Raw genomic sequence first — 15,370 nt, forward strand, 5'->3', positions numbered from 1 at the left:
TTCCATACTTTGGCTATTATCAATAATGTTGCCATAAACATTGGGGTGCATGTGCCCCTTAGAATCAGCATTTTTGTATCCTTTGGATAAATACCTAGTAGTGCAATTGCTGGATCGTAGAGTAGTTCTATTTTAAACTTTTTGAGGAAGCTCCATACTGTTTTCCAGAGTGGCTGCACCAGTTTGCATTCCCAGCAGCAGTGTAAAAGGGTTCCTCTTTCTCCACATCCTCGCCAACATCTGCTGTTGCCTGAGTTGTTAATTTTAGTTGTTCTGACAGATGTGAGGTGATAAGAGATAACATAAATTTTAAGATAAAATACTCACTTTGCTTTTCCATTTGCACCTATACCTTCAGTGTGACTTGCTGAAATCTTGCAAAATCTGCCAATTGTTTTTACAATTCTGTCATCAACAATGTCACAAAATCAGATTACAAAATATGCTTGATTATTAATATCCCATTAAGCAAAAAGTCACTCATGTCAAAGATAAATGAGGATAGCTCTCATGAATTTTCGGTTGATATTTCCATTGGCCTTAATGAGTCCTTTCATCAATGATATGAGTAACTTCTTTGCAAATCAGATAATAGTTTGTAAATATTGGGAAAATACTCCCTCTAATGTTTTTGCTATTCCTTTTTTTTTAATGTTTATGTATTTTTGAGAGAGACAAAGACAGAGTGTGAGTGGGGGAGGGGCATAGAGGGAGACACAGAATCGGAAGCAGGCTCCAGGCTCTGAGCTGTTAGCACAGAACCCGATGAGGGGCTCCAACCCCCGAATGTGAGATCATGACCTGAGCTGAAGTCCGATGCTTAACCGACTGAGCCACCCAGGCGCCCCTGTTTTTGCTATTCTTTTTTTTTTTTTTAATGTTTATTTATTTTTGAGACAGAGAGAAACAGAGCATGAGCAGGGAAGGGGCAGAGAGAGAGGGAGACACAGAATGTGAAGCAGGCTCCAGGCTCTGAGCTGTCAGCACAGAGCCCGAAGCGGGGCTCAAACTCATGAACTGTGAGATCATGACCTGAGCCGAAGTCCGACGCTTAACCGACTGAGCCACCCAGGCGCCCCTGTTTTTGCTATTCTTAATGCAACGGCTACAGACATGACCCAACTTAAAGTTTAATCTGCATTATTAACATTTCCTTAAGTCTAGATAGTCAGCAAAACAATAATTCAACCCCTGATTTGTGGTGTTTACCAATTTCCATGAGGTAAATACTCTCATGGCTGATTTCAAACTCCTAACTTAATGTAAATGAGCACAGAGTTTGAAAGACATGCTCAGAAGTCCATTAAATGTTATTCCCACCACACAGGTACCATCAATATAAAGACCATGGATGGCACAGATAATGATAAAATGTAAATAAATTAGCAAGTGATGTGTTTGGAGTATTTGTTACCATTTTAATAAAACTTAAGTATAAGTTGATGCAATTTAATTTTTAATGATGGCGGTGTTTACCAACCAGCTTACAAACATCCTGAGAATTTAACACTCAGCTCCTGTGAGGGGTCAGGGGCCGACTCCAGCTCCCGGCTGCCCCTGGCCGCTCTGTGCCCCTGCACCTCCAGACTCCATTTGTCTGCCAGAGCACCACCCTCCCACTGCCCACCCAGCCACACGGCCTACACGGTCAAGTCCCAACCGGAAAGAGACAGAGAAAAATAGGGCAACCCATCACAGGAGGGCTTGGCAGATCACAAAGATGTTTTAGAGTGGTCCACCTTCACTTTGGGTGAAGGCAACTCTGCTTTCAGGAGTCTTGATGGGTTGGTGGAAACGGCAGCACTCAGTACTGGTTAAGAGCACAGGTCTGGCATCTGTCTCTACACTGGAGCCCAGCTCTGCCCTCCTAGGACATACGATTTTGAGTAAATAGCCGAGTCTCTCAGTGCCTCAGTTCCTCATGTAAAATAGGAATACCAATGACACTTGTTTCATAGGGTCGTGAAGATTAAGTGAAATAATGGACTTAACCCTGTTAATGAAGCGCTCGGCACAGTTAAGTGCTTAACGCCTATGAGTTATCATTAGTAGTATCCAACCCACAATATCTTTTACAAACTCATTTATTGGCTAATAGTACTCTTTACATATATAGAGAATATATGCTGTCACTATTTGCATGCTTTTAAGGTTCTAAAAGTTTCCACATGCATAACCTGATGGAAGCCTCAGAGTGACCCCTAGAGATAGTCATATGATTATCATTCTCCACTCACTGTCATCTGCATTCTGTGGGCAGGGACGGGGCTCAGAGAGGCTGAATGACAGTCCAGGGACACACAGCCATGCACTGACCAGTCAGAGCTGGGCCCACAGCTTCCATTGTCCTTCAGCCGATCCCAGAATTTTTTTTTTTAATGTTTATTTATTTATTTTGAGAGAGAGAACATGAGCAGGGGAAGGGCAGCGAGAGAGAGGGAGAGAGAGAATTCCAAGCAAGCTCCATGCCATCAGCACAGAGCCAAACGCAGGGCTCAAACCCACAATCCGTGAGATCATGACCTGTGCTGAAATCTGGAGGCAACAGAGCCACTCAGGCTCCCAATCCCAGAACTTTCTTTTTTTTTTTAATTTTTTTTTTTAACCTTTATTTATTTTTGAGACAGAGACAGAGCATGAACGGGGGAGGGTCAGAGAGAGGGAGACAGAACCTGAAGCAGGCTCCAGGCTCTGAGCTGTCAGCACAGAGCCCGACATGGGGCTTGAACCCACAGACCGCGAGATCACGACCTGAGGTAAAGTCAGACGCTTAACCGACTGAGCCACCCAGGCGCCCCACCCAGACCTTTCTTTAATGGGTGTTTTTGTTGAGGTCTTTATAGCCCTCACACAGAAAGAACTACTCCTGAGATATGAGCCCTCTGACCTGGGTGTTCTTAGTTAGTCAGTTAGATTGGCTATTTTTGCATAACCCTATAAATAAGTATTCAGATGTAGTAAAAATGGCCAACCCAGCCAGCCAGTAACCTAGGAGAGAAAACAGGTGTTTTCTCCCATATCACTGGCTCAGAGATAACCCTTCGACTACTCTCAGATGAATGAAGGTGACCTCTAGTTTTCCCTGTTCTCCAGCACAAAGAAAAGGGGAGCGATGACCTACTCCACTGAAAGTATGGGGAAGAACCAGACTATGTCCATCTCGCTCAGGGAGAAATTTTGAAACACAGACCTTCCCCCTGTGTTCACAATTGTGGCCAGACTGCTTTTTATGAGGAAACAGGGGCTGTCAGAGAAGTTGGAGTGCTCCTTGTCTGAAGCAGATGTGGGGATAGTTGGCACTGGCTTACAGTACTGGACAGAGTTAGAAGTTCTCTGAAGGGCAATTTGGCAACGTTACTCAAAATGATAAATGCATGCCCTTTGACTCAGCAGTTCCAGTGCAAGGATTTACCCCCTCGGAGATACGCCCATGTGGAAAACGAGGGTTATAAAGCCATTCTTCACACCGTTGTTTATAACAGGCAAAGACTGGCCACAAAGTGCTCATCGGTGCAAGGGCTTCTAAATAATTAAGGTGCTTCCAAACAAGGCAATACTATGGGGCCGTTTAAAAGAATGTAATTGAGGGGTGCCTGGTGGCTCAGGCGGTTAAGCCTCTGACCTCTGCCTAGGTCGTGATCTCAAAGTTCATGAGTTCCAGCCCCGCATGACAGCCCCTGCTGACAGCTCAGAGCCTGAAGCCTGCTTCAGATTCTGTGCCTCCGTCTCTCTCTGCCCCTTCCCCACTCACACTCTCTCCCTCTCTCTCAAAAATAAACACCCCCCCCAAAAAAAAATTTTTAATAAAAGAATGTAATTGATCTATATATACTGGTAGAAAATATTTTCTAAGATATTTTCTAAGTGAGGTTCGGGCTCTCCATGCACCCCTGCTCACGCGGACACCTGACCCTCCACAGCAACAGGCAGAAATGGCCCGCATGGCGCAGACCCAGGAAGAGAAGCTGGCCGCTGCCCTCAGGCTGGAGCTGCACAACACTTCATGCCAGGTCCAGAGCCTCCAGGCTGAAACGGAATCCTTGCGGGCCCTGGTGAGTGGGCCGGGAGGAGCCTGGCGTTTCTTATGTCAGTTTTAACTCTCAACTGTTGAACCCTAGTCGTGTGGGTCAGAGTTTGCAAGAGATTCCCATTTCACAGCATGAGTTTTGAGTCCTGAAAGGGTCGTCTGATACAGAATCACAACAAGAATAGTAGACGCTGTTAGTGCCCCACTGAAATACCCTACACAAGGCCGCTGCTGTGAGTGATGGCCGCTAATACCCCCAGACTCCCTCTTCAGGGGCTCCACTTCTCCAGGGAATTGTCCTCAAACAGTAGACACCTGGCCTAGAAGGTTAGGCCCGCCACCCCCACCCCCCCTCAGCCAATGACAGCTGACATGGGGTTTAAAAGTCCAGCCCAGTTGCTTCCAAGCGGAGTAGGTTTTACAGTGTAATTCATACTCCAAGCTCTCTGTGGGATCAGGCTGTCAGTCTCCTGCTGAGACTACCTCCTGGCTTAGCACCTTCCTCCGCTCTATACTGCTTTCCTTGCCCCCCCCCCTTTTCTTGAGAACAATCCCTTAATTATTTACAGGTACCAGGATCCCTACCTCAGGCTTTGCTTCTGGGGAACCAAACCTAAGACACCTAGTAAGCACCTCAGACTCACTGGGGTTTGTGGAAAGATCTCTTGCATTATTTATTATTATTATTATTATTATTATTATTATTATTATTATTATTATTAGATCTGAACCACAAGCCTGTTGTCCACACTGGAGTGCATGAAAGGCGATGGTTCATGCAATCCTTGTGCAGCTGTGGTAGTCTGGACTCCACTGAGGCCCAGGGAGCCCATCTCTCCCATCAGTTTCAAGCCTTGTGGAAGTTCCAATATTATTGTTAGTGCCCCTCTCTTCTACCATTCCCCATACACCCCCATCTCAGTCTTGCCACCCAAATCAGTTTCAACACCAAACCAGCAGCCCCACCTCCCAAGAAGTTAGCATAAGGATTTATTCTAGTTGATTCCCTCAGAAACAACTTTTTCACTGCCTGTGGCCAAGCTGATCCCATCACCCCCAGCTCCCCTCCTTTATGTCTTCAGTTCACTTGGGTCCATGTCCTCTGGCCAACAAGGTCACATGGTGCCCAGTCAGCTCAGGAAGATGCTCAGTCTTGCCATGCCACAGCACGACACGACACATATCTCACCACTCCTCTGCTTTCCCACACAGCCTGTGATGGGATCTGGGTCAGTGCAAGGGGATGTGAAAAAAGGATTTGAGGTGAGAAAAATCAGGAAACTACAGCCTAGAGCAATGTGACTTTAGCCAAAAAATTGGAAGACATTGCATTATTTACTCAGAGCTGTGTGAATTCTATTGTAATCAGTTTTACTCACCTGCCATAACCCTTGATGCTAATGTTAGGTGTGCTGCCCTTTGCCCAACTTGCTTTAAGCACAGTTAAGGGGCTGCCGTTTGTTCCCCAGGTGTTCTTGTGGCTGTCAAAATTGCCACTCTTCCAGTCATAGAAAGTGCCAGGCAAAATATGGGGGACATACACTCAACCCCACATCATCAAAAAATCCGGGATGAATCGCACCTGAGTAGAGGTGGCTCATCACTCAGCACACATTCCAAACGTGTATTGGCCGCCTCATGTGTGCTAAGCCCTCCCTGAGGCAGGTCCCAGGGATGCAAACAGGAAGTGGATGGTTCCTGTTGTCTAAAAACTCATAACAGACGGGTAAGAGAAAACCTGTGCGCAAATGACTGAACACAGCAGAGGGTACTGGTTCCCCAGAGCACGTCCTCCCAGCAGCCTCCATTCTCAGCAAGTCCCAGCCTGCCCTCAACAATGTCCCTCAGCAGATGCTGTCACCACCATGCTGCAGGTAAGATTCAGGTCCCCCAACACGAGGGCTCTGTCTTCCTTTTCCAAACTCGAAATACCTCTAAAGCTTTATCCATCCTCTCCTCCTTTCAGTAAACTTCACCTGTCCACTGTTGCCCCATCTGGGACATTCCTCTATCTACTGTCCCCTCTCTTCTGCATGTTCGGTGGAATTGCCTGGGGGTAAAGCAGAAAGGCTTCCTTTGCCAGACCTTCCAGCACCACCCAGGTTGGGTTTCATTCAGAGACCAGCCCAGATTCCATAGGAAGGGAGATACCCAGGACTCACCCTTTGCTCTCCTACCCTTGAGCCCTTGGACATGTTCTTCCCATGACTGGAAGGAGACCCCTCCCCAGCCTTGCCCACTCTACCTGTCCTCACACACCCTTGGCACAGGTGAAGTGGAAGACCTGCCAGTGCTTCCCAGTGAAGAGCCTAGATCCTGACTCCACAGCTGGGGTGATCTCTCCACCTGCCACCCACTCACATTCAGAGCCCTGTGGTTCGTGTGGTATATCAGCTGATCCTCTGATGTCACATTAACTTCTTCAGGGCAGAGACCATGTCTAGTTAGCTTTATGTCCCCAAAGCACTTGGTGAGTGTTCAAAGTGATACCAATAGCAATGAGAGCATACTCACAAGCATTCTGCCCTTAGACCCTCATAGAAACACTGAGAAGTGTGGTGGGCTATGACTGACATCCCATTTTGCAGAAGAGCAAACTGTGGTTCAGGGGTTTGCCCATTAACACGAGTAACAAGTGGAGGACCCAAGCCCTTCTGGCTCTGTTTCTCTACTAGACCACGGTAGGCCTATGGGATTGGGGGTTGGTACCAGACTCTGGAATCTGGAATCCTGACTCTATTCACTAGCTGCGTGACCTCTCTAAGGTTCTGTTTTCTCACTTGCAGAGTGAGGATCTATTTGGGTTATCATAGCTCCCTTCCGTGTTAGTGGCCGAAGACAACAGTAAATCATTTGTTCATTCACTCTGCAATTTAGGTGGAGTCCAGCAGAGACAGCTCTTCTCCGTTCCATGTGGCATCTGCTGGGGCTGGCCCATCCAGGAATGGCTTCAAATCACACGTCTGGTGCCCCAGATGTGCCCCTTTTTCTCCCTCCATGCAACCTCTCCATGTGGCTGGCTTTGACTTCCTCAAATCATAGCAGTCGTATAGTTGGACATCTGACATGGAAGCGGCTTGAGCGTGAGCACAGAAGCTCCCAGGCCTCTTAACACCTGGACTTGAAAGTCCCTAAATATCACTTGTACGGAATCCTGTTGGTCTAAGCAGGCACAGACCATCCCAGATCCCACAAGAAGAGAAATAAACACCACCTCTTGATGAGGCAGTGGCAAGGTCACATAGCGAAAGGACATGTGGGATGGAGATAATGATTATAACTGCCTTTGGAAATGTGATCTACCACTGGACCTAACAGAATTTACTTTATAAAGTCATTGGGATGATTAATTAAACAATGCAGGTCAAGCCCTTAGCGCAGTGCCTGACACAGAGTGAGCAGTCGATATATGTATCTATTATTGATCATCATTGTAAAATTATTATAACCACTGGCAAAGTAATCCCAAGTTGGCATCATCCGATCACCTCACTTAAACCCCATGGTCCTAACTATTGGAACAAATGGGAAGAAAATTCACACCCCCGCAACCAGAAGTCTTAAGAGTAATGACATGCTGGTGGTGCTCAGGACCCAGGACAGGCTGCCTCTGTCCCCTGCTGCCTCGAGTAAATCAGAGTTCTGGTCACTGGGCCTTGTGGGCAAGGTTGGGAGCACAGACTAAGCCAGAATAAGTAGCACACTTTCCTGTAGCTTTCAAATACAGCTCTGCTCATTCAGCCATCCCCGTTATCCTCAGTCTGAGCACCCTGCACACACAAGGCCACCATGGCTCATATAAGTCTCAGACAGCCACGCTGGAGACACTTTCAGTCCCCTTTGCCAACAAGGCCCTATTTATATTGGCAGCCAGACACCAATGATGGTGCTTAAAGCCTACTGAGCTCTGTGTTCAGTCAACTCAAACCAGGAATGGGATTCAAGGCCAGAAATCACATAAGGTCACTCTTTTACTTTTGGAGGGCTTAACAGTTCAAGGAAGTCCCTTCAAATCTCCAGAGACTGGGGAATAAGTTTGCTTCTGTGACCTCATTTTGCTTGCTGGTGTTGTGTGGCTGAGGGGGCCAGAGTTAGGAGATGTGCATCAGTGGCCTGATTGCCATCACCCAAGCCCAAGTGTCTCTGGGAGGACCAGGCCAGGATTTCAGGGACTTAGGTGGGGAAGCTAGACTGTGACTCTGAGGGTGGGATGGAAGAGACAGAAGACCTCTGATAGGGGTTCCTATGAACCCACCTTGGGCAATGGGTCCTAAGTCATCAGAGAAAACCCCAGGCCACATGGAGAAGTCACCCATGAACATGGAGCAGAAACTGTAGACAGATGATCCAAACATGATTCCATAAAAGGTTTTTCCAAATAACAGGTGTTACAGGTCCAACATCAACAATAAACACTACAAACCAAGCAATTTCCTGATAAACAAAGGGAGAAAACCCAGAGTAGAACAAGTGATTCTCAATGTGCAGGTGGCCATTTCTGCATCCTCATTGCCATGGAGCGGTTCTCAGATCTCACCAAAATAATAACCCTAGACCAGATACTGATCTAGATTTATTTTCTATTAGTCACCTTTTTGCCACCTGTAAATGTACCTAGAATGGGAATCTGGTTCAATATCCTCATATCCAATGGAATTAAGATAGTTTAAATAAGATAATAGTGGCCCCTGCTTAACAGGAGCCATGATTCAAGATGGCATCATGGCCAACAATCCTCCATTTCAACCACAGTCATCAAAAAGGTATGAAAAATCTCCTCCTAGGGAAAAGAAACAACAGAAAGTTGCTTCATCGAGATTTTACTCAATCCAATTTGAAAAGATATTTATCTGTTCTTATGTGTTGTATAAAAAGTCAGATGCTAAATTATAAGTACACCATAATTACAACTATTAAAAAATGTTAAAGACAGACGCATGCAGTTTTTTAAAGGTGTTTATTGGTCAGCCCTATGGTCTGCAACCCTTGGTATATGGGAGACAGGTAGGGCAATAAGTATAACCATAGTGATGTCATCCTGGGCAACACACCCAGATGAGCACCTACTCTGTGCCAGCCTCTGTCTTATCACTGGGGTTACAGAAATTTCATTTCTGCTCACTCTCTGGTAGGGGAGACATGCCCCTAAGAAGCTCAGCCCACTATTACAAGTTCAAGGGCATGCATGTACTTGGGCAGCTGTGGAAACCCAGAGGAGGTAGCCCTAACCCAGCCTTGGGGGGGGAGAGGATGGGGTGATAGACTATCAAGGAAGTCTTCCTGGGGGAGGTGACCCCTGAGCTTGGACTTGGGGATGAGTAAGAATGATCCAGATGAGACGGAAGAAGAGATACAAACCCAGATTTGGACTTCAGGCAGAGCACTATGTATGGCTGCTCTGTGGGGAATGCAAAAGCAGGAGGCTAGAGACCAAGAGACCAGCTGCAGGCTACTGAGGTTACCCCAGGGGAGCAGTGATAAGCATCCATCCTGGGCACCTGTGGCTGGTGGCGAGTGAGCACGAATGTGAAAAATTTTCAGAATATACAAGAGGTAGAATTCACTGATGATGAACTGGGGAGGGAGGGAAGACTAGGGACATGCCTTTCTTTCCCTGGTTTCTAGTCCATGTGAGTTCACCAGCTGAAGCACAGAATAGGAGAGGCAAGCATGTTCAGAAGGAAGCCAGTGGCTCCATTGTGGACACCTTGATTTGAGATGCCCATGGATTGTATATATTTACAGTAAGAAGTTCAGGAGCAGGTTTATGCTCGGGGGAGAGGTCTGTGCTGGAAATATCAATGCAGGAGTCACCGGGAGAGAGACAACTAAAATCATGAGTGTGGCAGAGACCAACCAACACAGACAGGAGAAGCACAGCTCAGAGAGAAACAGACTCAGGAGAGGGTGGTGGGGTGCCCACAGAGAGGGGACAGCAAGGGGAAGAGAACTTAGCCAAGGTGTGATAGTAACACACTAAAGAAAAAATGCTGAGTGTGTAAAGGCCAGAGACGCTCATGCTAACTCTGGCAATGTGGGCAAGAATGCTGGAGGAAAAGGCTTTTTAGCTTAAAAATGGATGGGGTTTCAGCAGTGGAGGAGGAAAAGGCCCCCCAGGGAGTGAGAAATCAGGGGCAGAAAGACCCAGAAGCAGTTCAGAGAGCAAGATTTCTTTGAAAACCACCTGCAAACTGCCTCCCCCTTGTGTGCCTGTGTGTCAATTTCTCACTCTCGTTTTTTTTTTTTTTCCCCTCATTATTCTCCTCTTTCATTCTGTCTCATCACTATACCTCATCTTTCTCCCTCTCCTTCCCCTCTTCTCTTTCTTCCTCCCCCCAACCCCCATCAGAAGGCTCAGTGAATCAGACCAAAGAAGAGTCTGGCCTCCCCGGGAAGAGTCATCATTTCCCCCGGGGAGCCAGCGAAGCCATTGTCCTGGGGAGAAACGGAGAGCCCAGGCCCATGCCAGCCCCTCCCACAGCTCCACCCACCTCCCTCTCCAAGGGCCCTGCCTGCGGCCTCGGGTTCGGACCCGCGTTCTCTCTTTGGCAGAAACGAGGCCTGGAGAACACCCTGCACGACGCCAAGCACTGGCACGACATCGAGCTGCAGAACCTGGGCGCCGTGGTGAGCAGGCTGGAGGCGGAGCTCAGGGAGACGCGCTCAGAGGCGGAGCAGCAGCAGCAGGCTCGAGAGCATCTGCTGGCGCACAAAGCCCAGCTGCAGAGGGACGTGGCGTCCTACCACGCCCTGCTGGACAGGGAGGAGAGCTGGTAAGCCCCCGTCTTCCCGATTCCCGTGAGTGACAAGAACACATGCCCATGGGTTTGAAATGAAAAGTTTTTCGAACGCTAGAGAAGTAACTAGGGGAAGGGGCGCCTGGGTGGTGCAGTCAGTTAAGCGTCCAAGTTCAGCTCAGGTCATGATTTCGCAGTCTGTGAGTTCGAGCCCCACATCAGGCTCTGTGCTGACAGCTCAGAGCCTGGGGCCTGCTTTGGATTCTGTGTCTCCCTCTCTCTCTGCCCTTCCCCCTCCCCCCCCCCCCCACCATGCTCTGTCTCTCTCTCAAAAATAAAGAAACATTTAAAAAAGGTAGTAAAAAAGAAATCATCCTCAAACTCCCAACACAAACATACACACACACACACACACACACACACACACACACACGTTCCCACAGCCTAGGTCCCTGAAGGGTTTTTTTCTGTTCATATATTCACATAATGCAGGCACACACGGATACACACACATGCACACAGACATACCTCTATGTGTTCATACATACTGAGTACACACATGCTGTCTGTTAGGAATACTTTCAGCTGAATGTAATAGACACTCATTAGTGGGTCCACAAATCAATGCTCCTGAAACTTTAATGTGCACTTAAAACGCCAAAACCTGGGCATCTTTTATTTTTATTGAAGTATAATTAACATAGTGTTATGTTAGTTTCAGGTGTACAATATAAGGATTCAACAATCTGTACCTCACTCAGTGCTCATCAAGATAAGTGCACTCCTTAATCCCCATCGCCTATTTCATCCATCCCCCACCCACCTCCCCTCTGACAACCACCAGTTTGTTCTCTGTATGTAAGAGTCTGTGTTTTCACTCATATGTAGAATTTAAGAACAAAAGCAAATGAACAAAGATAAAAAGAGAAAAACAGAAAAAAAAAAAAAACAGATTCTTAAAGATAGAGAGCAACCTGGGGACTTTTTTTTTTTTAATGCAGACACTGCTTCACCAGGTCTGGGGTAAGGCAGGAGAGTCTTCACTTCTAACAAAACCCCCAGGTGGTGCCCATAACTGCTGGCCCAAAAAACCACAGTTTGAACAGCAAGGGCATAAACCACATTTATCTAAGAGTTCCAGAAATAAGGTGGTGTAGGTTACTCTATGATTTCATTAAGGTCCCAAGCTCTTTCATCTTTCTGATATACCATCCCTGATATATTGGCTTTCTGTCTTCATTTTGTCACCCATGGTTGCCAAATGCCTGCCACAGCTCCAGACATTCATGGCAAGAAGGGGAGGGAAGAGGGAAACAACAAAAAAAATCTTTTCTGTTTGTGGCTCTTTTCTTTTATCAGTGAAAGAAAAGCATTTTGAGAAGCCCTGCAGTGGATTTTCCTTATATCACATTGATCATAACCTGCTCATGTGACCATTCCTACCTGCAAGGGATGCTGGGAAAGCAATGATTTAGCTTTTCCAGCCTCCATACTGGAGAGAGACAAGGGATAGGAATGGCATATATGCATCTGTGTATGTATGTGTATGCTCACACACATATGTGTATATATAGGAGAGCTGGTAAGCCCCCGTCTTCCCGATTCCCGTGAGTGACAAGAAGACATGCCCATGGGTTTGAAATGAAAAGTTTTTCGAACGCTAGAGAAGTAACTAGGGGAAGGGGCGCCTGGGTGGTGTTTAAAAAAAAATCTTTTTTAAATGTTTATTTATTTTGAGAGAGAGCGAGAGAGAGAGAAAGAGTGAGTAGCGGAGAGAGAGGGGGGAAGAGAGAATCCCAAGCAGGCTCCACGCTGTCAGTGCCGAGTCCCATGCAGGGCTCAATTTCACGTACCTTGAGATCATGACCTGAGCCGAAATCAAAAGTCAGACGCTTGACAGACTGAGCCACTCAGGCTCCCCTGCAGTCATTTTTTTTAACGGATAAGAATTCTAGGAGCATATACATAAGTCCTGAGGCTCAGTTTCCTTGCCAGCTCTTTAAGGAAATCCAAGCCTTTATTTTATCATAATTCTGTATTTCCCTCCAACGCCCCTTCCAAGACATACATTGAATAATGAATAGAATATCAGCTCTGAGAGACAACTTAGTGATTCTACAGTCCATCCCCTCAATTTCAGGGAGAATGCTAAAGCCCAGAGCAGAACATGATGTGTCCTTGATCACACGGGAAGGTGGAGGCAGAGCTGGGACTAGAGCCCAGGTCTCCTGGCTTTTCCAATGTGCTGTGCCACATTTTTCTTCTGAAGGCAAGAGATCTGAATAGAAGCAACCTAATCTTCCCTCCTTTCAAATGGAAAATATGTCACCCAGCTCCTTTCCAACTGCCTTTTTATTGGATTGGTTTCTATTGATTATAAAAGCTAGATGCTCCTAAGAAAGCTAATTTTTTCAAATGCCCATGAACATCTGAATAAATACATAAAATTGTTTTAAACATATACAGAAGGTAATGAGTTAGGCTGAATGTACTTCAGGAATATAAGAACTCCATTTAGTGAGTGCCTGCTATGTGCCAAGATAGTCTTAGGCTCTTTATCTTCATTTCTCCCCAAAACTGCCAGGATGACATCATTCTCCCCATTTTATAGACAGGAAACAAAGCCTCAGAGAGCTTAAGTCATTTGCCCAAAGTCACATATCTAATAACCATGGGACAGGGGGTTGAAACCCAAACCGCCTTGCTCCAAAAGCCAAATTTTTTCCTGTCCTATACTCCTCCCATGATATCTTTACTAATTTTCATCATCTATGACTTCTTTCACATGTATGTATTTTTTGTTTGTTTCAGCTAATGAAGAAACTTCCTCTTTTCATAAAGGAAATGCTTCCTCACCAAGTGACCAGTGAAATTCCTAGAGGATTTCCTCCACACCCTCATAGACTCCCACCACCGCCCTACCCTCCTGAGCTGGATTCCCTGCTGGATTCCCTGGTTGATTCGGCTTAATCTGAAAAGCATCCTGGAAGTGGAGAGGGTCCTTCTGCCTTAATTTAAATAGTCTGTAGCTTGATCAACCTCCCTTGTGCCTCTCCAAATAAAGGCTTTGTGTGTGGCTTCCAGTCTGCCCACCTTGCTCGGCCCACTGTCAGGTGGAATGGATATCACATTACCTGGCCGGCTTTTGCTCATGGAGCCATTCTTAAAGGCTTCTGCAAGAGTCCTTGAGCTTGACGCCATCTGCCTCGTCATCCAAGGGCCAGGCGCTCTTGGGTTTATGGACATAAACGCGCCGCTTAGGCAAGGCTTGTGCTCATGGCATGCCGGGTTGACCCAATTTGGGGCAAAAATATCACTCTTGCTAGAGAGAGGATTGGCGCGGTACTTTATCGAATATATCATGATCACAGACATCACAGAGCATTCACATCTCTTGAATGAACTCTGCGCGGGCACTGACGTGCAGACACACGTGCAGACACACACATTCCACTGTGATTGGCAGACTATCTCTCAATCAGTTGAAAGGGTACTTCAATTTAAGTCTTGTGGGGGAGGGCATTAATTAGGTTGTGGCTGCCTAGCCCACTTGCAGCCTCGGAATTTTCTTCCAGGATCCTTCCCCCAGGCTTCTCAGGACCCAGCCCACCCAAATATGGTTCATGAATCGCCCCCTACCTAGGCAAGACTCCCCGCCTTCTGATTAAAACTGAAACCACCGGGGCGCCTGGGTGGCGCAGTCGGTTGAGCGTCCGACTTCAGCCAGGTCACGATCTCGCGGTCTGTGAGTTCGAGCCCCGCATCGGGCTCTGGGCTGATGGCTCAGAGCCTGGAGCCTGTTTCCGATTCTGTGTCTCCCTCTCTCTCTGCCCCTCCCCCGTTCATGCTCTGTCTCTCTCTGTCCCAAAAATAAAAAAAAAAAAAAAAAAAAAAAAACTGAAACCACCACCTGTGTCCTACCACAGGCTCTTAGTGTCTCCAAAACCACACACACAAAGCCCAGTCTTAATTTCTTAATTCTTCCCCCAAGCTTCTGTCAGTCCAGAATTACAGACCCGCCACCCAGAATTACAGACCAAAATATCCAAGCGGAGTCTGTTCTCACAAGTGGCTAATCCAGCCGGGGCGGGGGAAGTGTCCAATATGGGCATATTCAAAGACACCCTCCCCCCCAGCCCTGGGATTCCAAATAGCCAAAGCCGACATAAACAAAAGAAACCTTCTTTACCCTTAAGAAAGCTTAGAAGAAAAGCAAGGCAAGAAGCCGAGTCTCCTGGCTAAAAATGCGCCAGCTGGTTTCCCTTTTCGGCTTCTAGGATCAAAGGAATCGTATTCATAACTCGTGTGTACAGGACAGGTGTTTACAGTTTGCACGACACCTTTACATAATTCTGTTTGTTGTCTGAGGCACGGAAATAGCCAAGGCACCACCTACTGCTACGTTTCAACAAAGCAGCCATCCCCCCACCCCCGCCACAGCTGCACACCCCAGGAGTGCCCACAATTGAAGCACTGGGAGCAAGGGCCTCCCTAGAAGGCAGAGCTTGTGCCCTGGCCTAGCTATGGTGGCTATGCACTGTACACGGAGGTCTTTTCTTTTCTTTCTTCCTTGTTAACAATTAATTTTCTGCCCCCCAGCCAAGAC

General features: G+C 46.9%; 1 protein-coding gene across 1 annotated transcript in view; it reads left to right on the plus strand.

Annotated features, from left to right (window-relative positions):
• The window catches only part of BFSP2 (beaded filament structural protein 2), a 68,957-nt gene extending 55,110 nt beyond the window's left edge, over positions 1-13,847 (plus strand). Inside the window, exons 5-7 of the mRNA XM_086674308.1 lie at positions 3,921-4,052; positions 10,580-10,800; positions 13,576-13,847. Coding sequence (XP_086530434.1) covers positions 3,921-4,052; positions 10,580-10,800; positions 13,576-13,579 — 357 coding nt within the window. The 3' untranslated portion in view covers positions 13,580-13,847. The remainder of the gene's footprint in view (positions 1-3,920; positions 4,053-10,579; positions 10,801-13,575) is intronic.
• The last annotated feature ends 1,523 nt before the right edge of the window (positions 13,848-15,370 follow it).

Source organism: Puma concolor, chromosome C2 (assembly GCF_028749965.1).
Source record: "Puma concolor isolate L17-30 chromosome C2, mPumCon1.1.hap2, whole genome shotgun sequence".
In the NCBI taxonomy this organism is placed as follows: Eukaryota; Metazoa; Chordata; class Mammalia; order Carnivora; family Felidae; genus Puma; species Puma concolor.